We start from the raw sequence: 26,661 nt of genomic DNA on the forward strand, positions 1-26,661 counted from the left end.
ACACAGAAGTAATCAGATACTTTATAAAACCCAGTGTGATAACAGCAATTGTAATACAAGCTAAGATTATCCTCCTAGTACAAAAACAGACGAAACACGAAACGATTCTCAATCAAACTTAAATATTTATTCATAAAACTCTAAGTCCCGCTACAAAAAAAAGAGTACATTTCTGTAAAATCTTACATCTTTCATTTTACATTTCCCCCCTCAACAAGCATTGTCGTATCCCTTATGATATATAAAAAGGCAAAAATATACAATGACCAAGTTTTATAGTGTCTTTGGTACAAACTATCAGTAATACCTTCGATTACAGCTCCCATCAGACCTGTGCTACCTTCCAGAGTCCTAACACATCAAGTTTTATGTCAAGAATCAACTTTCAGACACAAGTTAATAGCCCTTAATGTTTTCCCAAACTTGATGCATAAGAAAGGACAGTCTTTTCATGAGCGAGTGGAAGACCTTCAGTGTGTGCAGCTTTGTGGCAATCCCAGAATAACATTTTAACAGTCAAGTTACTAAACCAAAAGGCAAGGTCAAGATTTCTCAATTTCCACCATTTAGACCTCTTATTTTGATGCTAACGATTGTGTGATGCTAACAACACTGGCAGCAATTAATTAGAAATAGTTTCATAAACCTGAAGATTAAGGGTTTAGTCACTGGTCAGAATGTAGCGACAACAACAGTAAGCAAGTTAGCTGACTTGTTTGCAAGGTACTAGCCGGGGCTAAAAGCTTGTAGCTCCAAAAAGGGAGTCAAAGAAGGGGTGCAAGTTCTTCCTCATGTATGTTTTTTAAGCTAGGGTTACCTTAAATATTTCCATACCAATCCATCAGCGAGGAAGATAACAAGGATTACATATTTAATAGCATTCATAATATCCATTTCTGTAAAATCAGAGATAAAATTACAAAATTTAACCCTGCAGACAAACAATTTTGCGCCCTAGATTTCCAATTATTTCCAGGATCAGGGAGCTGTAATCTAAAGCATTACTGAAGACAACAAAAAATATGTAATATTGGCATATAATCTGTTTCAAGTGCTACTGAACAAACATAAAGACATCTACAAAGTCAAGGCATGACACGAAACATACTACTGCTGATGAACGAGAACCCTCTTAGACGTCTCCGTACAAAAGTGACATCTACGTTTAGAAAAAATGTTAGCATAAATAATTAAGGCACATGATGGTAATTTAAGAAGTTTAGACATAACTTCAGTAGACTAAAAAGGTCTGTTTATTACTCAAACCTCCAGGAGGACTAAAGGAGAAGTTCAATACCCACAAATCTAACACACAACGTAGATTGTATTTTTCAAAACTTCCGATCAGCGGATCAAAAAAAATCCAGCTGTGGGGGGAAAACAAAGGCCTTCAACCAGCAGCAGTGAACATACATTGAGCGTATATATTACATTAGTAGTGTGTGTGTGTCTGAGTGTGTGTTCATGTGTGTGTGTTTATGTGTATTTGTGTGTACAGCGAGGAGACATCGCACAGCAAATCTCCTCAGTTTTCCTATCGTCCAGCAGCGTCACCGTACGGAGACACAGTCTCGCTCCACATAACGTACTTCCTGTTTCGATCCATTCCGTTCCTTCAGTTAAATCTGAGAACGAGAAAGTAAAAGACGTTCGTTACACAACTGATCTGATGGAGGACGACGACATATCTTGCAAAATTTAGAACCGTAAGACATCCAATCTATAAACAACGAAACACATGAAACAAGAAAATATGAAAGAAAAAGGAGACAAAATATCGAACGTACTTCTGGTACCTGGCAAGAATATGTGTGACCATCCTGTCTGTGATGCCGGGACAAACGTCCTCGGCCAATCGGATGTTGCGTTCCAGCTCCTCAATGGCCAATCGCTGCTCGGAGTGCTCCTTGTGCTGCTGCTTCAACTACAACAGAAGAAGACAATAACTCAGTTTTGGACTCGTCTGTCGAGAGAAAGAGTTTTACAATCCAACATCTTTTAATGATGTAGATGCTCAAGGGCACTACGGTGATGGTAAGGAGGGAGGGGCAAGCGCTGCCTTTAACTCGTCTCAAGAGCATGTGAGCGGAGCTGAGCGGCGAGAATTTCCGCTCCCCGCTTACGTGGGTGTTTGCTCCTTCGCTCCATTGCTCAAAGTCATACCAGACAGCTCCGCTCAAAGACCGCTCTCCGCTCACCTAAAATTTCATTCGCTCCATGCTCGCTCAAATTTAAAAGAGGGAGCAATTCCTGACGTTGCACCTATATGACCTGTCTGCTTGCTTTTCGAAATATTTTACAAACTCCACCTCTCAACGAATGACCTCTGATGTAGGCTAACCCTTGAAGGCACACATGAATCTGTGTGGACTTGTGCATGCCCTAGACTCGTGGAGAGCGGTATCGGAACGGAACTGGAGCGAAACGGAACCATCGCTCTGGCCTTTGGATTAAAACCCGCTCTGCGCTCCGACTATATTATTTTTGTTATTGCGTCTTTTTTCTTTCTTTCTTTTTTGTTTACTAACCTCAGTGAAGACAGGAGAGATGACTGTGGTCAGACTGGCAGATTTACTCAGCTGATCCTGACCCTGCACAGGTGAAGACGAGGAGGAGGAAGTTGAAAAGGGGAAAAAACAAAGTGAGCATTAAACACGTGTCAAACATATAAATCAGGATATCAACCTTTTAGAAAACCTTTAACAAGTCTTAAATCAGATTCTGGTCTCGTTCTTTTATTCCTCTAAACAGCGTTTACATCAAAAGCAGGAAGTTAAAACATTTTAAAATGTTTTACACTTTTTCTCAAGATAATAAAATGATTGAAAAAAACCCTCTCACTTTGTTAACAACAAATCTATTAATTCCACATGCAGACTACAAGAAAAGGAAAACATAAAACTGATGTATAGAGTTTATAAGCTGTTTCTAAAGTACATGTATGTACATTCTATACATGTCTAGGTACATATACATATTCAGAACCAGGTTCTTGTACTGACCGTTCCATTGAGGACCTTCCTGCCCTCCGTCTTCTTCTTGCGGACGGTGGTGAAGGACCATTCAGGAGACTCGTTGTTCTCTTTATTACTGGACTCACTTTAAACAAACACACACAGTTACTCAAAAAGCTCAAAATATCCTGTTTTGTCATTAATCAAGAGTATAAAAGATCCCTCCAGACAACAACAGTAATCTGATTACCTGTCCGAGTCTTCAGAGCTGCTGTCGCTGTGGCCCTCCTCCTTCCACCTTCTGTACCTGTCGATCAGCTCGCTGAGGTAGGACGTCTTCTTACAGTGTTTGACGATGAACTTGTGTTTGAGGAGCTCCTTGGCCGTCGGACGCTGAAGAGACGAGAATGATCGTTAGTAATCTTTTAATATAGTTTAATACCTGGAGAGATCACAAAGAGGTGGAGCGGAGATGTTAGTCCACCAGGGGGCAGCAAACTGCCACTATAGCCTCACACAGTGAAGGACGGCTGCCTTCTGATGATTTACTTTTATTGGACTCAAACATACTGAACTTAAAAAACAACATAAAAATCAAGTTACTTAAAAGAATGACTCGCAGCAGAAGACAGGAAAACTAAGTCAAAACAAGTATGTTTGGGGATCTATGCAACAAACTCCTGCAGCTGATACTTCCCGTATGATGGAAGTTTGTGTCTTAATGTCACTCACAAAAACTGCTACCCCAAAGAAAACCCTTTAAATCTTCAACAAATTGTCTGACTGATAAGTTTAAGTTCATGGAAGGCGTAATTAGATCTTCCAACTCCCTAAATACATATCCATTATATGCTCAAAGTTTTTTTAAGCAAACAATCAAATAACTGTTTTATCAAAATAAATATGTTAAGATAAATAATAACAGATTTTCCTCTGAAGGTTTCATCTTATGTGAAAGGTTTGTTTTGTGTTTCATTATTTCAGCCTCAACTGACATTCGTGGTAAATAGTACAATAACTCCTTCTGAAATGAAGTAGAAGAATAAAATAAAATAAAATTACTATACTCAAGTAAAACACTGTGCTATGTATCTTTCCACCACTGTATGAATAATACTGGTTTTATTTTGTCACAGTGGATTTTAATGATTTAGAGGGCAATAACTATTAAAAAAGATCTGAACAACACAGAACAATAAAGTTTGATTAGTTTGAATCCAGACTTCAGGTGCGTCGCTCTTACGAAAGTGGGGTCCTTGTTGAGGCAGGCCTCGGTGAACTCCTTGAAGCTCTTGGAGAAATCGCCATTCAGCGTCGGGGGAGGAGACTTGGGGATGTGGAAGAGGACTCGCATCGGGTGGAATTCCGAGTTCGGGGGTTCACCTTTGGCAAGCTCGATGGCGGTGATGCCCAGCGACCAGATATCAGCCTGCGGAGACGAAGACAGTCAGAACAACGGCTGTTAATGAGGAAAGCAATTAAACGATTAGATTGACGAGTTTTAGCTTTTTATTTGTTACAAGATCAATTTGTTTCATCCACACAAGCACACAGTCAGCTGGTGTGCACGGCGGCTGTGACACCCACCAACCATATGTCAACCTGAACGCACACACACACACACACACACACACACACACACACACACACACAGAAGGTAAACATGCACACAGGTTGAATGTCACATCAGTTTCAACTTGCTTCAACGACCATGTGGCATTCCAGGTAAGAAGCAGACGTTAACACACACACACAAACGCACACGCAAACGCACACACACACACCCACACACAAAGCTCAGGGTCACATTACAACAGGACGCTCGGTCACCATTTGACTGTTAACTCCGTCGGCTCCATTACTGTTACACACTGAACATATGGCAGCCTGTGGCAAGACGCAACACACACACACACACACACACACACACACACTCACACACACACACACACACACACTCACTATCTCTTAACATAACACACCCACAAAATGACAAGTAGCAACGGTTACAGAGAAAAGGAGGTAGTTACGGTTTGTTTATACTTAATATTGGTCATTTCCGTGATGGTGGAAAGAATCTGTGGCACAACACTTTTCACAGGTTATCACATTTTACCTGTTAGCGAACAGTTGGTTATGTTGTTAATGGTCACCTCACCTAATAAATATAATTATTACCAGTTGTAGCTCTGTTTTTGGTCTCCACCAGCTCCAAAGAAGAATATCTGTCTCTTAAGCTGCTTATTGCGCCACAATGTTCACCAGCTAGTTGCCAATGTTGTCTATTTGGTCAGGAGGTAGCGTCGGCTAAATGAGGATAAAAAGGCCCCCCGACACTGAGGGAAGCTGCAGAGTCGGGTAGTCAGCTGATTAGTTGTAAGTATGATATTATAAATGATCATAGCTGCCCTTTAAAATCAAAATACTGTGTGGTTGAGTTGACACAGTCAAACACCGTACATAGCGATGTGTGGCTGCAGCTACAATTGTGCCTCGAGATCAAGCATCAAACCCAACATGCACACACGCACACACGCACACACACACACTCCGTTCATCACAATGGCCGTCTTTTTGTCCGCGTGTTCTGACGGGCTCAGGTTACGTCTGTTGTTTACGTAACTGTTGTGGTGTCTGCAAACTGTCTGATATTGCAACAAGTCATCTTCCTTCCCTGTAGAGAACACTGACAAACATCTTTCACAAATTAGAAAAGATAAAGCCTGAGAAAACTTAACTACAACCTTTACCAATATCAGCTCTAATACATAATTAAAGCAGGACATCAGCTGCAATGGTTGTCAATCAATCAATTAGTTGACTCAAAGACAATAGATCAGTGGGTTTCTTTTTCTTTTTTCCAGTATTGACTGCTATGCCACTGTTATACAATCACATCTTGATCAACAGTTCATTGGTTTTTTATGCCCTGACAACTGTCAAATAATATTCACCAAAAATAAAATTCAGTTAAAAAAATTAAAAAGAAAAAAAAGAGAGACTTCAGTTTGTTACGAGATTTGGTTTCTCAAATCTGTCAAGAGTAAACCCCCTTTTAAAGGAAATGAATAAAAGATCTTTGGCACCATTATCAGTTCAATTCTTCCCGTCACGAGTAAACCCTCTTCTCAAAGAAAAGAATATATGATCTTTGGCAATGTTATCATGTCAGTTCAGTTAAACCCCTCAGAAGTAAACCCTCTTCTCAGGGAAATCAATAAAGGATCTTTGGGAATGTTTTCAGTCCAGTTCGGTTCATCCTCTCAGAAGTAAACCCTCTTCTAAAGGATATCAATACAGGATCTCTGAGAGAACTGAAGTCCTGACAGCCTTCACGGTGACTTTAACTGGGATTATCTTCATGAATTACATGTTAATCAAAGTGATCAGATTATCAATAACTAAGATTTGTTTACGTTGTATCAGAACATCAGTTAAAACCTCTAACAACAAATAAAGATTTGACAGATGCTTTACTCCGTCTGTTTACTTCGTCTTCACCTCCTGCTTCAATCTTTCAGCTATAAACGTGACTAATAAATGACAACGACACACTGAAGCTGCAGTTTCAGGGAGAAGATGCTCACACACCTTCATGTAAAAGTCACACACACACACACAAATCAAACCAAATGGATACGCCTCATTAACAAAACACACCAAACCACACACACACCTTCCTCAGACATGCATTAAAACAAAGAGTGGAGCAGGTCAGCAGACGTCACGACATTATGTAACCTAATAAAAGACAATTGTTTACTTTTTATTATCACATCCAATTATTTAAAGTAGCCTTTTACTTTTAAGTGTGTTTGATAGCAGCAGGTGCGTCTTTAAAGGACTGACGGTTTTATTGTGTTTGTCAGATCTATTTCTGATGCAGCTGCTTTGTGTCACATACAAAAGACAAGGACGAGGGAATCCCGTCCACAGCTGAGCGTTAGGACAAACATGTCATACGGATTTAGCTGTTTTTCTAGATAGACGTGAAATAAAACGTCAGAAAAAGCAGTTTATTGTAGACGATGCACGTCTCTAATAGATGCAAATCAAACCAGAAACACTGTGGAAACAATGCAAACGACCTCGAAGAGCGACACAACAACAAAGCGGCGTGGCTCACGTTGCTACGGCAATACGCAAACCAAACAGTGCACGTTTGAAATACAACCTTTATAGTCAAACAGTTAGTGGAGCTTCACCAGGTTCAACCCAACAGATGTGAAGATTGATTTTTGGCTGCAACTCAATTCATTTTCATTTTCTTTATCGATGGATCATTTAGCCTCTTGTGCTCATCCCAATTCTCCAATCGCTCCAAAGTGACATCTTCAAGTTGCTTCTTTTGTCGAACAAACAGTCCAAAAACCTACAGCCTCTTCATTTACTGTCAGAAACCACAAAGAAAAGCTGCAAATCCTCACATTTAACAAGCTGGAACCAGAAAATGTTTGACATTTGCTAGCAAAAACTTTTCTTTGACAGACTGATGGACACCAAATCAATTTAAAGGATAATTCCAGTTTTTTAAAAACTATTCATATAACTATGAAAGGATCCCTACAAAGACTTTTTGCTAAAGACTAAACTCTTTGTCTTTAACTAGAAACAGCTGTTACATTGTCGTCTTCAAAGCCACCAGACTCCTTTGACAAAAACAGTAATTTTACCTGACAGAACACATCAGCTGCTGGTCTACCGCTGCCTCGGTTGCTTAGTTTGTTTGTGTCATTGCGTCCCACAGTAACACCACAGCACAACCACCTCACTTAAAACCTGTTCTTGCATGTGGATGTGGTTGATGAAGGTCCGACAGTTTTGTAGCATCTCACCTTGGAGTCGTAGGCAGACTGCTGGATGACCTCTGGCGCCATCCAGAACGGCGTTCCCACAAAGGTTTCCCTCTTGATCTGCGTGTCCGTCAGCTGACCGGCCACCCCGAAGTCCGCCAGCTTCACCTGACCGTGCTCCGACAGCAGGACGTTGGCAGCTATTGAAATACAAAAGGTCCAATATTACACATATAACGCACATTTTCAGGTTCATAGTTCTGATTTTGGATGTCAAAAAGAAAATGTTAACATACTTTTTTGATTAACCTTTGAGAGCCTGTCTCTTTAAGGACCCCCCTCCAACCAAAGCCCACTGTTCTCTGATTGGTCAGCTCTCACAGGCCTGAGCAGGTTTAAAATGATTCTAAAACAAGTATTTGTTTGTAGTATAAAGATAAAATCCTGGTGAAAACTCGTCATCTTTTCACTTTGTGGTACTTTTATTGACTCTGTGTAGGATCTGTATGTTCTATTCCACCACCAGGGGGCACCAGGGTCAGAAATTCCACAAACTGTGACTTTAAATTTGGGAATTTTAGGATTCTGGATTGTTAAATGTGGACACAGAGGCTGGATGAGTGCTGTCCATGTGATCTTAAAGGGACATTCCACCAATTGTATGAGTCAAAGTTGATTCAAAAGTCACAGGAAGCACGACACAGTCAGTGAAAACAGTTGTACAGGCTCTTGGGAATCTAGGCTTGGAGACACCTTATGTTATAAACTAGTGGATGTGAGAAGGTCTCATGTTGACGTGCATCATGGGAAATGTAGTATTCGTGGAGCCTGAACCATGCTTGATTTTAGAAGTCAGAAAAACTCAATATATGCTGCAGTGATTTTGTCCAATCTTTGCAAAATATGTCTCTTGCAAATCTGCAAATTTTATGACAGTGAATGGAGAATCACTGCACTACCATCTTAAAGGAACAGTTCACCCCAAAAATACATGCTTTTTCCTCTTATCCGTCATGTTTGTTATCCATTGTTGTGATGTGAGTTGTCGAGTTTCAGGAATATCGGCCGTAGAGATGACAAAGATGTAACTAACTAACTAACTAACTAACTAAATAATTAAATACATAGGTAGATAGGTAGTGTCTCTTTCCAGAAATCATGACCCGGTTGCTCAAGATAACTCACAGATCTTGTTGTGAGCAGATTCACGTAGGAACTCTTTTCTTTCTGTATCACTACGCAGAAAGAAGCATGCAGTTAATCTTCTACGAAAGGCTAGCTAACAACACTAACAAAGCCTTTCATCCATGAGTAGATGCTTGTTTGGTAGGGAGAAAATAGTTCCCATATGAATCTTCTCACAACAAGGTGGAGAAAGGTTTAGCACATTGGCAGACATCTCCACAACACAACAACAAACAGCACCACAGGTGAGAGGAAGAACACTTTTTGATTTGAAGGTGAAGGTCCACCATCTTTGATCTGAGGCAGCAGCAGCACCTTTAATGTCTCTGTGGATCTTCTTCTCAGAGTGCAGGTAGTCGAGCCCCTTCAGGATCTCCTTCAGCATGGTGGCAATCTGAGCTTCATCGAACGGACCTGCCCGCAGCTGCACACACACACACACACACACACACACACACACACACACAAAGTGATGACACAGATATAAAACACTCACTGACGCGCCAGAGGCTGAAACACACCCTGTTTAGTTTCATTCAAGACAAGACTCAACACATAAATAAATTACATAACCGAGAAAACCATCTGATCATAAGTACTGTGGAATACCTATCCCAGAATACAAACTTTCCATTCCATTTTAAATACATTTAAATTTTTGAATGTCACTGAATTCGATCAATAAATCTGACTAGAAACTTCTTTAACACTCACCAAGTCGAGCGCTGAACCTCCACCGAGATACTCCATGATGATCCATAGTTTACTGCCCTGAAAGAGACAGAATTTATTTTCGAAACTGACTGAAAACACAAATACAGTCAGTTTTCCCGTAAAGAACAACTTCTACTTCCTGTTTTTCGCCATTAACCAATGAGTTTGACAGAATATGAAGCCTGTCTCACCTTCAGATAGGAGCCGAAGTACTTTGTGATGTACGGACTGTCGCACTGACTGAGAACTGTGATCTCCTGCTGGATATCCTCGATCTCGTCCTCGGCCTCCTCCAGGTCGATGGTCTTGATGGCGACGACGCTCTGAGTGCGGTTATCGATACCTTTGAACACCTGCAGCAGTACAAGGAGGAAAGAAGATCAGACAAGAGTCGGGATGAGACGACGAGACAAAGTGAGAGAGTCAAAATATGGCGGAGAACGCAGAAGAGAAGAAAGGGGTAGAATTAAGATAAAAATAGAAAAGATAACTCATTTAAAAACCTCCTAAAAGTCAACAAGATGTTTTCATTAGTCACAACGTTGAAGAAAAAAACCCCACATACAAGCTTTGTCTTGATGTGAGGGCCAGGAAAAAACATCAGGCAGCTAGTTAGCTTAGTTAGCTGTGAAGCTAACCAGAGGGACTGTCAGTAGTTTAGGGCACCTTGGACCAACGACAGGAGGAAGAACAGAACTGGAACCCAGCAGGCGGCCATGTTTAGGACACTGAAGCTGCAGTGGGGGAAGTTTCCCCTCAATAGTTGAAGTTTGAATATCGGGAGAAGAGCAAGTTCAAGTGAATTAATTTGTAAGTTTGAGTTCATAAGTCTGCAATTATTTATATTTGCGAAGATGAAAGTTATTCATTCCAGTCCTGTTTAATTTGATGTGACCCAAAATAAAATACCTAAATTAAGATAAATGTGTAAAGACTATGGGACGCACATTTTAAGAAATGTCATGAATTGACAGTGTTTACAATCGATATGTTGAACATTCTTCCTTTAGAAAACTGTTTTATCCACTGAAACAATCTATGTTATTCTAATCTTTAAATAAAATAACTCTAAATAATGAATTCATTTTAATTACGGTGCTCCCGTCTGTAACTATTCAGCAACTGGCACTGAAATCCAACCAAAACTGAGGTGACTAAATGGCTAAAAAGTAACAATACTTAACTAAACACTTATGAGCAATAATTCTATTAATCAATAATCATTAACATCCCTAACAACATGTTGACTAATAGCTTTAACTAACAACTTAAAGTTGATGAGGACTAGCTCAGTAAAAACATCATCAACACAAACAACTAGATTTAACAAAGAATCTTAATGTGGATGATGACACGCACCTCTCCGAATGATCCCTTTCCGATGCGATCCAATTTGGTGAACAACTCCTCTGGATCGACCTGAGAACTCTGAGAGGACACAAAACAAAGACACAGGTTGAATTTTTTTTATTTTAAAAAATGACAACTGTAATCAACATATACATGTACATATAGTATGAAGAGAGTATAACATCATGTAGCATATCAAAATAAAGATGCAAAGTAGATAACGGAAATGTGGGTAAAATCTCTTTTTTTGGATATGCAAAGTGTCATACAAGCTGCAAAGCAACGAACACAGTATCAGTCACATTCACTGAAACTTTGGCTCTTATTTCCTCACACAAAGCTTTGCAACATGACGGCCATGTTGTCACCACAGAGCGACACATAGCCATACACACACATAACACACACACACAGCTCAAAAAACCCATAAAAACACAGAAGGAAGCAAGCATGACAGTTAAAGATAACAGGAACTGAACACACACAGCTGCCAGACCACACACACACACACACCACACTTATCTCTGACGACTTTCCACTGACTTACATTCATTTCCTAACTCTACACTCTGTGTTACCGGTGTGGTTGCAAAAACCCTGAAGGCAGCAAGTTGCGAGTTCAGAAGAATAAACGTCACACTGACGAGTTCATAAACGTGAACTGCACTGTCAATTTTACTGTTTCCCGCTAAGCTGCCCACAATACTCGTAATCATAGATTTCAAAGATTTGCATGAACATGAACATGAACATCTCGAAAGTGTCGACTGGGGAGGGAAGTCTGAATGTAGTATATTCTTTGACTTGTCCTGCAGGTGGCACCAGGGAAAAGGTCACTATGACGATGATTAAATTCAGGGTGGTTCAGGGTGGCACCAGTGGAAAAGGTGAATAGTCATCTAAATTGTATTAAACATCCCATGAATAATCTTACAGTTGACCAACGATGGCTGGAGATTAGTTTGAAGACTGGGGGATACAGTATGGAGGCGATTTACAGCGACTATGACTCTGGGGACAAGAGAAGACACAGCAAACAGGAACCAGGGAGGCGTGAAGCGGTATCAGCAGCGGGGGAAAGCGGCTTAAAGAACAAGAGATATATTCACTTGTTGTTACATGTTTTTAAACTATCCTTGGACAGAGCGATAACGCGATAATTTGGCTAATTAATCGCGTGGTTGATCAACAGAAAAACAAACTTTATCGCTTAGGGGGAAATGGCATTACATTCCTGAGTTCCTGCTTCCTTAAGAGTCAGAATATGCTGCTTTTCTTTATCTTCCTTGACAGTGAACTGAACACCTTTAGGTATTTTGACATTTGAAGAGACTAGTAATAAACAATGTTTCACCAATTTATGACACTTTTTGAAGAACAAATATTTCAACTGGTTAATCAAGAAAAGACTTAGCATAACACAATAAAATACCAAGTTGTTTTCATTTTGTTATCAGTTGTTTACCCCCCAAATGTTCATGCCAATTGTGTTAATACAGATTCCATTATAATAAAAAATACAACATACACATGTCAACAACATCTTGTTTGTTACCATAGCAGAGCTGCTCCACTCCCTGCTGGTCTGAACTGTGGAGAGTTTCAGTCTTTTAAGTGCTGCCATCAAGGCCTCAAAAAGCACTTGTTATGCAAGTCAGAGCAACACACACACTGACACACACTGACACACACACACACACACACACACACACTCTCTATGACACACACTATGACACACACTCACATTTTGTTGTCAAACTCCAATAATTGCTTGAGAGAACATTTAATAAACACACCCACAGAAGCATATGATATCCCTATGATGCTGGGTGAGTTTCCTCTGAACTAAAAAAAGGAACAGTCACAACACACACACACACACACACACACACACACACACACACACACTGCCCACAATGTTGCCACACCCTGTCAGCAAATACAGTGGTTAGTGTCTAATGATACTTTTAGCTCGGTGCAGAGAGACGGAGAGAAAGCAGAAGAAGCAAAGATGAGAGATGGTGAATACCAAGAGGAGAAAATAGAGGGAAAATATAAGACAATAACAGGAGAATCACATTGTAACTCCCAAGATAATAATATAAAAGCTTTCTGCTGCACTCACTATCTACAATATCTTAAAAACAACCATCTGCAGTATGAAACAACATGATCCATATCTACAAAAACACACCCCTGACATAAGAAATTAAGTTATTTCTTATGTTAAATTTCAAAATTACTATAAAAAAATTGACAAAAACCACAAAGTAGATAGCAAAACTATCAATAACGTCTTTTACAATCTGTGACGTGTGAGGGCAACCTTGCACATCTTGGTTAAGGTGCTTACCATCTAACCACAACATCCCCTGTGCGACCTCTGATACGTGTCGCATATCTTACGCCCATGTCTCTGTTTCCTGTGTCGCTACACTGTCAGCTTACAAGTGAAAGAGGAAAAAAAAACATTTTTAAGAACTCTAAAAATGGTATGTTTCACAAGCAATAACTGGCGGCAACCTATCCAAAGCACCACATCGTTAAACAATTCTCAGCCTCAACTGTTCCACGTGTTTTGTTTGAATTGTTATTATTCTTTATTTTTGGGGCTTTTTGTGAACAGCAGTAGTTTACTGTGCCGTGCATATAAAAGTTCCCAGCTCACGTGGACTTGTTAAAGTCACAAAAAACACTGCTGAAGTGACGCAGTTAACTGCCACATACAGTATATTTCCAGCAAAACGTCCAATAAAAAGGTCCGTTAATAAAAAACATCCAACCAAAAGACGTCAGCTACGCAAACGTAGATCTCTGAATTTCTTCAACATGAGTTTCAGCACTCTAGCTCTTTAAAGCCACACTAGCAGTCCATCGGTTGACCACTTCTGTCCAGATTGAAGCATTGTTATAGACAGAACAGAGAGACATTGTAAACATTGTAGAGCTGCTCCTGTATATTAATTAACTTACAGAACTGACCAACTCTCATTTCACATAACTGCAGTTGTCCATATGAGCAGATTTATTTTGATTTTCATCTTTTTAGGACCTTTTCTCAGCCCAGTTGGCTCCATGATGGTGTTGGTGACGCGTGTTGAGCGAGACAATGTCATTCACCGAGTGCTTTAACACAAAACTACATGATATTTTACTTAAATTACAACAAACTGAGACTTTTAAACTGACAAACATTGATTCATGGCACAACTGAAGCGGGATCCCTCTGTTTACTGAGGCAGAGTAGGACGAGTCTTGGCAAGAAAAGCAGCAAGATCCACAATCGAAATATCTCCAAAAATGTTGGATGGATTGCTTTGGTCCATCACTTCTTTTGTATAGACTGTTAAATGGATTGATATCTATTTATTTTTCTCTCATCCCACCATGAGGGTGATGTTTGAGTGAAATGTCTTAACAAGTATTGGATAGGTTGCAATTAAATTTGGTCAATGTATTCCTATTCCTCAGAGGCTAAACTGTTATAACTTTATAATCAGGGTTTTCTTTTAGGCGGACTGTATGTAAAATCAAGGTGGCGAGTATCGGAACTATATAATGACTTTTCCCAAAACTAAGGGTTGTAGTTTGTCTTTGACCAACAATTAGCAAGTTCTCATTAAGCTTTTTGCTGTTGTTTATTTATCATCAGCTTCTCCAACTCGTTGTACACATACATATATATTTTGTGAAAAAACAATATATATATGGGGGCAGACCCTTGAACCTTACACTAAATACATGCAACTCAGTTTTACACAAACCTAAAAAACCCCAAGCCTCAGCAATACTTCAGGTTGAGTGCAGATTACCAAATTTTAGTATTTAACAGACCAGCTTTATTTTATCGTAACAATACCTGCGCCAACATGATACAGCAGTAAGAGTAGTAAACAATTTTCCCCATCTCTACTTCCCCCAGGTTTCCACCTGCTCTGGTTTATTAAACCTCTTCTAACAAGTGTGTGGGTGTCTACCGAGAGTCTTTATCACATCCTTCTATCTCCTTATGGCTTTTTTACAACCCCTAATTACAGGACAACATGCCGAAATTATTTTTTCCTTCCTTTAAGCTGACAGGCAATTCCCAGCACAGCGTGTCTATTTTTAAACCTAATCAGAGGTCTAATGAGTCACAGGCATTTAAAACATCTGGGTCAGTGCACATTTTAAACACAAAACTGACCAATAAATAGAATAAAAGAACAGCAGGTTAATGGACACTGAATAGAAAACAGTATTTGCACCTGTAATCTAAAAAAGTCATTTGGTGCATCGATGCTCAGTCGACACCTGTCATGCAAGGGAAATGTACCCACATTCACTTCATGCCAATAAGGAAGTGTTAAGATATCAATTATGATGTAATGATGTGATCCAATAATGGTGCTTTCCCCGGGAGGGCCTGAGCGACAGAATATGGACCGTCTCTCTCTCTCTCTCTCTTTCTCTTTCTCTCTCTTTTATTCTAATAGCATTCAGCTCCAACATCCGGACTCATTTTGGCGCATGATGTTGAATACAAAAAGGGAGAAAAAATAATTAAGAATGTTAAATATGAAGTAGAAACGTACAAAATACATGGACTGAATGTGCAAGATACCGACCTGAAGCAATGCGCAAATATATACAAATCTGAACAGACAGCAGCTTTACTCCCAATACAGGAGCATTAAATAAAATAAATAAATAAATAAATAGATTTAACCCTTTCTATCTGTTTTTAATCATCTCCTGTCTTTCTACCATCCTTTATTGTTTTTATCTGTTTATCTTTAATTAATGCTCTGAATCTTTAATTGTTGTCATCGTCCCATGGTACTTTATTGATTGAATTTGCATTACTTTCCTTCCTTTCCTTTGCTTGATTTTGCCCATTTGATAAAGTTTACTCCTTTGACTTGTCATGACACATGTTGTCTTTTGGTGTTTTTACATTTTCTGTTATGCCTCCTTGTTTGAACTCCACCTCAGATGAGGCGTCCTTGTGTTTGACTCGACTGGTGACTGTTTATTCTGTAATATTGTCTTCCCGAGTTTCCTGCTTTTGCTTGATCGTCACGGCAGCTCTGCTTTTAAAAGGTGCTAAGTAAATAAAGATTATATTATAACAGGCACATGACAAAAGGCAATGAAAATAACTAGTAAGTGTTTTGGTTCTCTTGAATATATTTAGAAATGTAAATATTTGTGTTAAATTACTACTGAACCCTCCCATCACATGCCGTGCCAGTGACCACAACAAGTTAATTCTCAACCTGTGGGAAACACTGAAATGATTTAGTTTTCCTTCTCCGACTTAAACTAGTAAAAGTTTTTGGTTTAGCGTATAAATACTAAAAACAGAAACAGTATTTGGAAGAGGGATTATATAAACCTGAGAGGTTAACCTTTGACCTTTTCTGTCTCCGCGAGGTGAAAGAACAACATTGAGCGGAGAGAAGGAAGTTAAATATTCAACACTCGTTCAATCATTACAGACCATACAGACAGTTCTGTCACTGTAGATCAACTCTGGATCTCTAGTCTCGATAGACACAGAAACTGTAATCAGAAACAGTCCAAGTTAATGTTTCACCGCAGCTCAAACAATATTAAAACAACACGCAGTCTGGGAATTTTAATTTTTGCTTATCTGTTACCGACGTTCAAGGAGAATAACACAAATGCAAACAAACCTACTTTCCAGATTTAAAAGGTGTTTGACGTTAATGTTTGACTAAAGCCACAAAGTCAAGAGAGTGTTTGGATTCATCACTCGTACAGATAAAACCTTTTGCTGTAAATCTTCCAGCTCCAACTCAAGGAAGTACTGGGAAAAAAATTTAATAAAGACCAATTAGCATGAATATAGTCAGCAGGATGACTGGATTCAGACATCAACTGTGGTACAAGAGCAGTAACCTTTCATTTTAAGTATATCGAAGGTATGTTTAACTATTAACCTGTCTAATATTTTCTTAATTTGTTAATTATTTAGTCTAAAAAGTGTTCTCATCTAAGAGCTGAAGTTGAATCTCCACATTGCTCTTTTTGTCTGACCAACAACTGTTAACCTGAAGCTGTTTAAATAATAAGACAGAAAACAGAGAAAAGCTTCAAATTCTAACATTTGATGTTTAGCATTGCTGCTCGACAATTACCGTTACAGATGTAACCAGATTAGAAAGTGTTGTCCTGAAAGCCAAGGACAAGTTATTATAGTTATTATGTTTCTTGGATGTTAATTAGCACATTCTTGAAACTTTTAGTCATGTAATTGCCATTTGTATCCATAAATCAGATCTGACTACTCGACAAAGATTGCAAACTGAATACAAACTTTAAATCACATGTTTGTATGAATAAACATCTATTATCCAGGCGTTCTTCATAGAGCATCAGTGAGGATAAAATGATGTTGAGACACCCCATCTGCACCCAAGGTTGATTGGCATAATTAAAAGCTGTGGATGTTACCATCCTGTTCTCTTTGTTGTGGTACCGAGCTAACTGATTGAACACATTTGTCTCGCTGCCTACGGCCTTTTCTCAAATAAAGCTTATTTCCTTGGTGTAGTAAAACATCTACATGTGTGCGCGAGGAGTGAGTGGTCGAGCAAGGGTGAGCGAGGACGCCCTGTGAATTCAGATGGATTCCGATTGGCTGTCGGCGTGTCTTTGTTCATCAAACTGAAAGTGAGCCCAAACAATATTGTTCACCACTGTCGTTGTCTTTGTGGTGTGGACATCCACTTCTTCTTTTCTGAAAACCATCTATTTATGGTTATGTTCCTGGTGTAGACGGCCGTTAAGTACAAGCCTTAGTATTAAAAGCTCCAGTAACATAAAGAAGAATATAATATAGAACAAATAACTTTAATCTTGTGGTTTCATTTCAAGTTATTCAGTTATGTTCAGCATCTCAATTCATGTAACTGCTCCAGTTTTCCTGGTTGTCAAAAAAGTTTTTGATCCAGTATAATTTTACGACAATTTAACACAAGTATATGTTGCATAAAGCTACCTGTGTCTACTTTATAGTATCTTCAATGTGCCCTACATACATCACAGCACACTTTATATCACACTAGTTTAAATGGAGACAGGGGATTTAAAACACACACACATACAGAACAGGACAGGGTTTTACAGCTACAGGTTACATGTTGATAAGGGAAACACTGGCGATAAGAGGTAGATTCAGGTCAGCGCTCCGTCGATAGAAAACAAAGAGGCAGAGCTGAGCCGTGGAGGTCAGTGAAGTCTGCCGGCTCCATGCAAACATTCAGCTGCCCAGGAAAACTTGGACGAGGCAATGGAAACTCTGTGTGCGAGTGAGTAAGTGAGAGAGGCAGAGGGATCCATGTTTTTACTAACAAGTGGTGTCCAAATATCCAAACAGAAAGGCTCTATGTGTGTGTGTGTGCGAGAGGTCAGAGGTCACAGCTGTGAGAGGAGGAAGTACAAACACAGCATTCTCAAAAATGACCTTTGCCGAGCCGCGTCATGTGAAAATCTCACCACTCTTCAGCGTTTCCTGTTACGTTTTGAGCTCAACGCAAAAACACGTCACAAGCTACTGAGTCAACTTTTCCAAAAACTCACCTAAGTTCATTCAAACTAGAGGAAGTTTGTTATCTGCTTTCAAATTAAAGGTCATGAAGGAATAATTTGTGCTTATTTGATTGAAATCAAGACTTAGAGCCTTGAAGATTGACGCCACTTCATTATGAAGTGACAACCAGCCGCCGGTTAGCCTAGCTTAGCATTACAACTGGAAGCGGCAAACCTGGCTTGGACCAAAAGTGGCAAAATCTAAGTACCAGTAATAGACAGTCCTGCTGCTTATACATTAAAGTATTTATTGCTGTAGTGGTCAGTTAAAGTCAAGCATTTTTTAACAAAAGCTACACCTCATGATTTTGTTTCCTGGTTGATTAATGCGCCAATTATTTTACCGAAGGTGAAAACTTTTCTCTTCTACCTTTTGGTATGTTTTCGGGCCTTTTTCATACATGTGTTGACTCGGTTTGATTCATCACCTCATCTCACTTTTCCATCGAACAGCGATACCGGCTCGAAGGCGTCTTTAACCGGTGACGCACTTCTCTCAAGTGGTGGTTAAAAGATAGTAAGAAGCTGTAAATAGTCACAGCTAATTCCAGGGCTCCAGGGTGCGACTGTTTGGGTGGCATGCGCGCCAAAATGGCCCAAAAAGCGACTGGTACATTTATGTCGGTCTCGCAGTGAACCCAGACTTTAGCAGGTCTGATGTAGATAAACATTTATCGGCACCTTTTCTTCCTGCTGTTTGGTGCACCTAAATTATGTGCCTGATTACTTAAATGAAACACTTTTAGCACACCAGTGTATAAAGTGAGTCTGCAGCCCTCTAATTCAGATATAGAAACATTTAATTTCATATCAAACCCTCACAATAAAAGTGTCCTGTAATTTAGTCAGTTAAACGCTTTTATCATGAAGCAGCAAAATCAGGAAATGTTGGGTTTTCACCAGCGGTAACGTAACAAGCGTCCTTCGATAATCACCGGGAACTATTCAACCTGACAAAATCACAGTCATAGCATGAATAATTTACACTTTCATAATTGAATGACTATTAGATTTCATCCCTAAACCAAACAGGAGAGATCCCAAACTTCAAATCACAAAGATGATGGAAAGCACAGGTTCCGCTACCAACATCACATGCCTGATCGTAAACTTACAGCCAAATCTGACTTTATAGATGTGTAGTGTGACTGAAACTCTCTCCAATAGAGGAGGCCTTCATGAGACCACGTGACTTCTGTTTTGAAACTCGGGTTCAGGAAAATATGAGCGTAAACAAGCAAAATAAAAAGGAGCTCAGCGGAGTAAAAAAAACACTCTACTATGATTCAGACCACAAGAAAATCTGACTCATCATCTGCAGCCAAAAACTTACAAGCAGTCTGTGGCTGCTGCTGAAATGTTCTCACCCAGAAACAAACACTTGCAAAGTGAAGTGAAGAGTCTCTCGCGTTCCAGTCTGGTGGAGCCTGTGATTATGTCACGACTGTGAGAGCACTGGAGAAGGTGCAGCTGTAAAATTACAAAGACAAGAAGGTGAAAAAGAAGAAGAAGCAGAAGAAGAGGACACTCCCGGGTTTTTGATCAGAGCCATCTCTGCTGACACGCCTGCAGATGGCTTCCCCACAATGTTTGCCACGTCATAACCTACCTGCATGTACTGTGTCTGTTCACAGCAACTTGATGTACAACTACAGCTGTGAACTACAACTGAAAATAACCCTTAATTGGAGCCTTGTGTTTCACTTAACCAGGGAAACAGGAAGTTGACTAATTTAATTTGTTCCTTCTTCAACAGGGGTCAAAGGTCAACTGCACTCTAATCGTCTGTTAAACTTTAAGCATCACACCATCACCAGACAGTGAAAATGGCCACTGACACCCAGGATAGTAAAACCAAAACTGGTAGATAAGCATCAATAAAAATGTGTTTCCGTGCTCCTCACTAGGTGGAGTCATTCTTGCCGATCAATTTAACAATAAAAGTCAAATTTTAACTATGTCATATCAGCTGCAGAGGACACTAAGTCTTCAAAAAAAGTGTCAGTGTCAGTGTCACAGCATCCAGCAGCACAGCTCAGTGACATCATCGGTTACAAGCTTCCATTACCTCGCTTCTAAACCAAGGAAGTATGATGTCATGAACTTAAAACAAACATGCTCACAATGACGATGCTAGAGTGTTATATTTGTTCAAGTACAGGTGTGGTTGATAGACATGCCTCTATTTATGGTGGTTATAACGTTATAAAACAAAGTATTGGACCAATTAAAAGAAATAACACCAGGAAAGTTGGTGTAATTTGTGCTCTAAAATGTGGACTCACTCATAGATGCCCACCTCATAAATAAGCCTGATTTTCTTTCAATCAGGATCCATGTCGAAAAACGCTCTGCAAGCTTTGTGGAAATCGGGTCAGTGTTTTTTGTGCAACCCTGCTGATAAACCAACCAATCAGTCAACCAACCAACCAACTGACTGACTGACTGACTGACAAAACCCCCAACCAACCAACCAACCAACCAACCAACCAACCAACCAGCTGACTGACAAAACAACCAACCACCCAAACGATAAACCAATCAACTGACAAACAAACCGTCTAACCAGCTGACAAAAAAACAACTAACCAACTAGCAACAAACAAACATGGGTATCATAACCTATTTTGCAGATGTCAACAGCAGGCCCTTATATCTGAGAACTAGCTAGAACCAGTGAGTGTGAGACAGTCGAGAACAGAACCGGACTTGTCCTTGATGTTTGCAGCCTGTGTCGATATTTGAAGTTGCACAAATTCATGTGTACAGGACTTCCCATGGGAAATCAGTTTGTACTTCTTCTTTTCTTCATCTTTGTAAAAAAAAAACAGAGCTTCCTTTATACCCCAACCTTGCGACACAGTTCTGATTACAAAATCAATGTAATTTCCTTCAGTAAATCAGACAGATCCTAATGAACAACACCCAGGGATCAATGCAGTTGCTAGAAGAAAGCAAGGATTTGGCCTTCGCTGTGTCATGTAGTGCCTCAGCTGTTTTTCTCTGAGGGTAAACGCTCATTAAAGTGTAGAAATTCTTCTGTTGTGGCAGAGATGGTCTGTATTTCAGGCTCAGCAGGCTGTCTCCACTAAAACTGACTGTGGGAAACCCTAAGATGTGCTCCAGGCAACACGCTGAACAATAATCAGACTGTAACAGCGTTGCACATAACAAAGTCAGCTGGACAAATTGGGTAAAGACACAGTTTCGAAATTACATCAATCTTATTTTCTGCATTATGTAATACTTCTGCTGAGACAAATGTGAGAACCAGTGTACAGAATGTGTGATGAGCCAAGAAGCCACAGAGGCGTCAGCCGTCTCATATCAGTTTTATGAAACATTTTCTACAGCGCTGGGGTTTCCCAACACCACCATTGATAAGAACAAAGGTTAGAAAAACTGAGGCGTACTGGTGGTTCAGAGGTCCAAAGTACAAAATGTAACTGTGACAACTCAGGTCGGAGTCCCAAACAATACAATCTGACCCAGATTTGAAGTAAGGTGGAGGATAACACTTTAAACAACTCAGGATTATATTCCTTACTTCCTTTACGTGACCTTAAAGTCTCTGTGTTGATTAAGACAAAAAGAGTTGTGATGATAATTTCAGTAGATGTCCACTATTAAATCAATTTAAGAGATCTGATGACGTCATGTTGGGCTTGAAACACTGACTGACATGTTTCACCATCTTCAGACATTTCATAGACCAAACAGTTAGTTGATTCATCAAGACGATTACAGAAAGATTAACCAATAATTAACCCAGCATTAGTAGCCAGCATAATTATCACCTTCCAAGCTGGTATGGGGAAGGTTTGGCCATACAGTTTCCTTTAATATAGAGAAACACTTGCATTTATTTAGAGTCATGTTTCAGGATGACTAATGACTGCTGGGTCCGATATGTATCCATTCTAGTCTTCTGAGGAATTGAGCAGTTGCCTATTTGCACATCTAGCAGATACAATCATTAACATGACTACGTAGTCCCTAATTTTAGCTCCGTGTTCGGTCTCCTCCAATTTCTGTGGACAATATCCGGCTGTTCAGCAGCTAAACACTCCACTATGTTCAAAACCTACTAGCTAAAAGTGTCCATCTACTGAGCAGATAACAAACAATGGATTCCATCCATCGAGTTGGTTCAGGGCAAAAAACAACTGCTTGTTGTTTCATAATGGTAAAGTTGAGAGCTGTAAAACCAAAACAATGAGCTGAAAGACCCTAAAACATTGTCTTCATTTGATATCTTGTTTTTAGGGGTGTCATGATTTCTATATTAAATCAAAAGATGAATAAAAATGAGCTTTCAATTAAAATTTAAATTCTGCTGAATCAATTAATCAACACATTTTGCAACTCTAGTTTATAGAAGTTTTAAATTGTCATAGGTGAAATGATTATATGTGTAGATATACAGCCAAATATTCCAGTAGTAAGATATTTCTGCTGGAAAATACAAAATAACTGTCAAAACTGCAGTATATCATCTGTCGCTTAGTCGGTAAATCAAGTTTTATCCATCATCAGTCGTCTTCCCGGGTACAACAGATATACCTGTCAGCCTCGGCGCTGCAGCAGCTGCTGCCGGGTGTCAGGTGTGTGTTGACATAACCAGCGTTCATCTCCACCACTTCCGCCCCGCCCACCTGGGACGAACAGAGCAGGCAGAGCGAGTGAGCTTCCAGTCAGGCAGCCAGTCCCAAAGGTAGACACACCTGAGAGCCTGCCAAACCGGAGGCCGAACGGAGGGTTTAAACACGCTTATTAACTCAGCCTACACACCTTGTTCAGAGGCAGGAACACAGCCCATCGACAGGTTAACCTTCACTTATCAACAACAAGCTTGACCATAGAACACATTTTATAGGTCACCCTACAAAGCCAATGTTAAATATGGAGCAAAATATCCTGCAGTGATCCCGCTGGAAGTCCAATAAAAGATACTGAACGTTATAAAGTCATTGCTGAGCAACACACAAACAATACAGGTCACTGACGGAGCATCATAGAATACTAGGACACACCTAGCTCTTTATGAGAACAGCCCAGCTATAACACATATCAAGAGGATTAAGATACTGAGCTATAAATAACCTTAAAATTAGCTCTCAGATTCAATGAGTCACTGCAGGAATACGGAGATGCTTTTAAGAAAAAGTACAATAAGAAGTTACTATAGGACAGATATTAGAGTACCATTAGAGGTGGAATCACAAGTATCGTTCACTCAATTTGGAGTAACAATAAAATTTCAGTCACAATTTGAAGACGAAAGCAACACCTTATGAGATACAAACAACAAAAACTAACGAGAGGCCCATTATAAAATTACATTGCGAGGATTAAAGGGACGTGACCACCATAAAGTCACTGTACAGTCAATACAGAGTACAAGCAACACAAAAGTCAGAATATAAAAATAATATAGGTCATGACCTCACAAAATCACTATAAACTCAGTACAGATACATATAATAAGTGACTACATGAATATTGTAGGATCATCTACAGAGTATAAGATCAATTGAAACCAGTATTTATAAGTCACTACAGGAATACTGAAGGTAGCCTACATCTTATGAGATACAAACACCATTGGGACAAACACACGAATATCATTGTAGAGTACCAGCATTATACTATACAGGGAAATCTTTAAGATTTAAAAATCGTACAATCACTATTAACTCAATGCGGACAGGACTCCTGTATTATTGATTGCACCTAAGCGCCTGAAATGTAGCAAATCTGATTTAAGAAGAAAAATAGTAGCCTATAACAAAAATTTCTGAGGCACCTTTATGCCTGTTTACAATCTTTTACATGATGTGTTAAGAAATGTAATAAGAACATGTTATTGGGTGCAACTGGATTATGTAGCTAGTGCGTCCAAATGAAAATGTTAGGCGCACCAGTAGGTTTTAGTGGTGCACAAGGCAAAAAATCTATAACACATTTTCATAGGTCACACTGGTGCGTCGGAAATGTACCAAGAATGTGTTATTGGTGCACCTGAATTACTTGCTTGTGCTCCTACAAGTTAGTCTGGGGCATTGAGACATCTCACTATAAACACAGCTTGGTAAGGTTGCAAATGTGCCCCAAAAGGTGCACCAGTGCAACCAGCTTTAAAAGGTTAGTTTAGAGCCCTGATGGAGCACCAGGGTCACTCTTTCCAGGGCTCCAAGACTGTTTTGGTTGCCAGTGTGTCTGTTAAGAAATACAGCGATCACCTGAACTATGTGCTGGTGCCCCCTAAATTAAAAAGTTAGGCACAACATAAACTTAGTCTGGAGTCCTGATGGAGCACTAGCGCCATGATGTCATATTACTTGCACATCTGAATACATAAATGCCATGGAGTCACTGTAGAGTCAATAGAGAGAGAACAACAACACCATAGAAGTCACTATAGAACTATTTTACATACATCTTGTGACATATAAACACAATGATGTTACTATAACCTCATTTTGATGCAGGTAAGTGACATTCTCAGTCATTACAACATGATAAAGTTAGTTTTAGAGATTTAAACACCTTAAAGTAAATATAGACTCATTTCAGGATATTTAAACACTATGATGTTACCATAAACTCATTGAGACGCAGGTAAAAGACATTTTCAGTCACTATGTTAATATATTGAGGTTAGTTTTAGAGATTTTAACACCAAAAAGTCACTATAGACTTACTGTAGAGCACCAGAGTCACGTTAAAGGTCATTATGTGAGTATCATAAGGTCATTTTAGGATATTTAAAACACCATGATGTTACCATAACTCATTTTGATGCAGGTAAGTTACATTTTTAATCATTACATTAAAAACAAAGTTAGTTTTAGAGATTTTAAATACCTTAAAGTCACTATAAACTCACCGTGGAGCTCCAGGGTCACATTATAAGTCGTTATGTGAATAATAAAAGGTCATTTTAAGATATTTAAACACCATGATGTTACCATAAATGATTGTAATACAGGTAAGTGCCTTTTTTTAGTCATTACATTAAAAATAAAGTTAGTTTTTAGAGATTTTAACACCTTATAAGTCACTATAAACTCACTATGGAGCACCAGAGTTACATCATAAGTCGTTCTGTGAATAATAAAAGGTCATTTGAAGATAATAAACACCATTAATGTCACTATAAACCACAGTTGGAGCAGCTGAGGGACAGTTCCAGCTGTACAGTGAACATTATGGAGTAGTTTTAAGAGGCCTGAACAGCTCTCAGTCCAGATGAAGTGAGTGTGGAGCAGCAGACCGACTCCGCTGTGGACAAACTGGTTCTGACGCCTCGACGCAGGCGAACAAACGTTCACCTTTCTGCTCACCTGCATACCAGGAACTTCCATGGTTACTTCGAAGTATGAACGCCCTTTTCCTCCTCCAGGTTTCTGCTTTTCTTCCTCTCCTTCTCCTCCTCCTTCTTCTTCTTCTTCTTCTCCGAGTCCTTCTTTCTTTTCCTTTTTAAAACTCCTCTTCGAGCTTCACCCACAGAAACAAAACAAAAAGAAACTTCCCCAACAACAAGCGGGTCAAACTTCGAGGTGAGCAGACATATCCGATAGAAGAGGCGGTTTGTCTGCAGCAGAGAAACACATGAACACACTCCAAACGCACACACACACACTCAACACACACACACACACACGTCCTGTGAGAGTGCAGCAACACAAAGTGTTGAGCAAAATCAGCTATGACGTGCTGGTTACTGCCTACTTCAGGGGCGGAGCGACAGAGTGCGTAAATGTCAGCTTCGCACATCAGGATGTCTGCTGCCACCTTCTGTCGTAATACTGCAGGTGTTTATGTCTGCTTATCACCAGTTTGTGTGAGTTTACAAATATAAGGTACTTAGGTCGTATTTTCAGGTAGTTGTACTTGAATATTTCCTTATTTTGCTTCTAATTCTACTGATATACATCTCTGAGAAACACATTGTATATTTACAACCTACATCCAGTACCTTAAGTTAACATTTACAGGCGTTTGAAACGTTATTATTGACTCAAGGGTCGAAAACTTCTGTTGCCAACAAACTATCTGCATTAGTG

General features: G+C 39.5%; 1 protein-coding gene across 2 annotated transcripts; it reads right to left on the reverse strand.

The window, feature by feature from the left end:
• Positions 1-105: 105 nt before the first annotated feature.
• LOC115590250 (serine/threonine-protein kinase 26-like) lies at positions 106-26,279 on the reverse strand. Of its 2 annotated transcripts, none has more exons than XM_030431533.1 (12): positions 25,939-26,279; positions 11,006-11,074; positions 9,838-9,999; positions 9,647-9,703; positions 9,248-9,356; positions 7,790-7,947; positions 4,198-4,383; positions 3,205-3,347; positions 3,003-3,099; positions 2,529-2,591; positions 1,797-1,924; positions 106-1,625 (listed from the first exon to the last, which is right to left on the reverse strand). In XM_030431533.1, the coding sequence occupies exons 1-12, from the start codon at positions 25,957-25,959 to the stop codon at positions 1,616-1,618; spliced, it is 1,203 nt and encodes a 400-aa protein (XP_030287393.1). In that variant the 5' UTR covers positions 25,960-26,279; the 3' UTR covers positions 106-1,615. The 2 variants fall into 2 exon arrangements, with proteins under 2 accessions (XP_030287393.1, XP_030287392.1); XM_030431532.1 differs by having other exon boundaries at positions 1,788-1,924.
• Positions 26,280-26,661: the final 382 nt, after the last annotated feature.

This window comes from Sparus aurata, chromosome 10 (genome assembly GCF_900880675.1).
Source record: "Sparus aurata chromosome 10, fSpaAur1.1, whole genome shotgun sequence".
Taxonomy (NCBI): Eukaryota; Metazoa; Chordata; class Actinopteri; order Spariformes; family Sparidae; genus Sparus; species Sparus aurata.

Coding starts and splice junctions, on each gene's coding strand:
- LOC115590250 (XM_030431532.1), bottom strand. CDS start 25,959: ATGGAAGTTCCTGGTATGCAG. Junction 11,075..25,938: donor TGGAAGTTCCTGGTATGCAG/GTGAGCAGAAAG, acceptor GTGTCCTCTCAG/AGTTCTCAGGTCGATCCAGA. Junction 1,925..2,528: donor TCTCTCCTGTCTTCACTGAG/GTTAGTAAACAA, acceptor CTTCTGTTGTAG/TTGAAGCAGCAGCACAAGGA.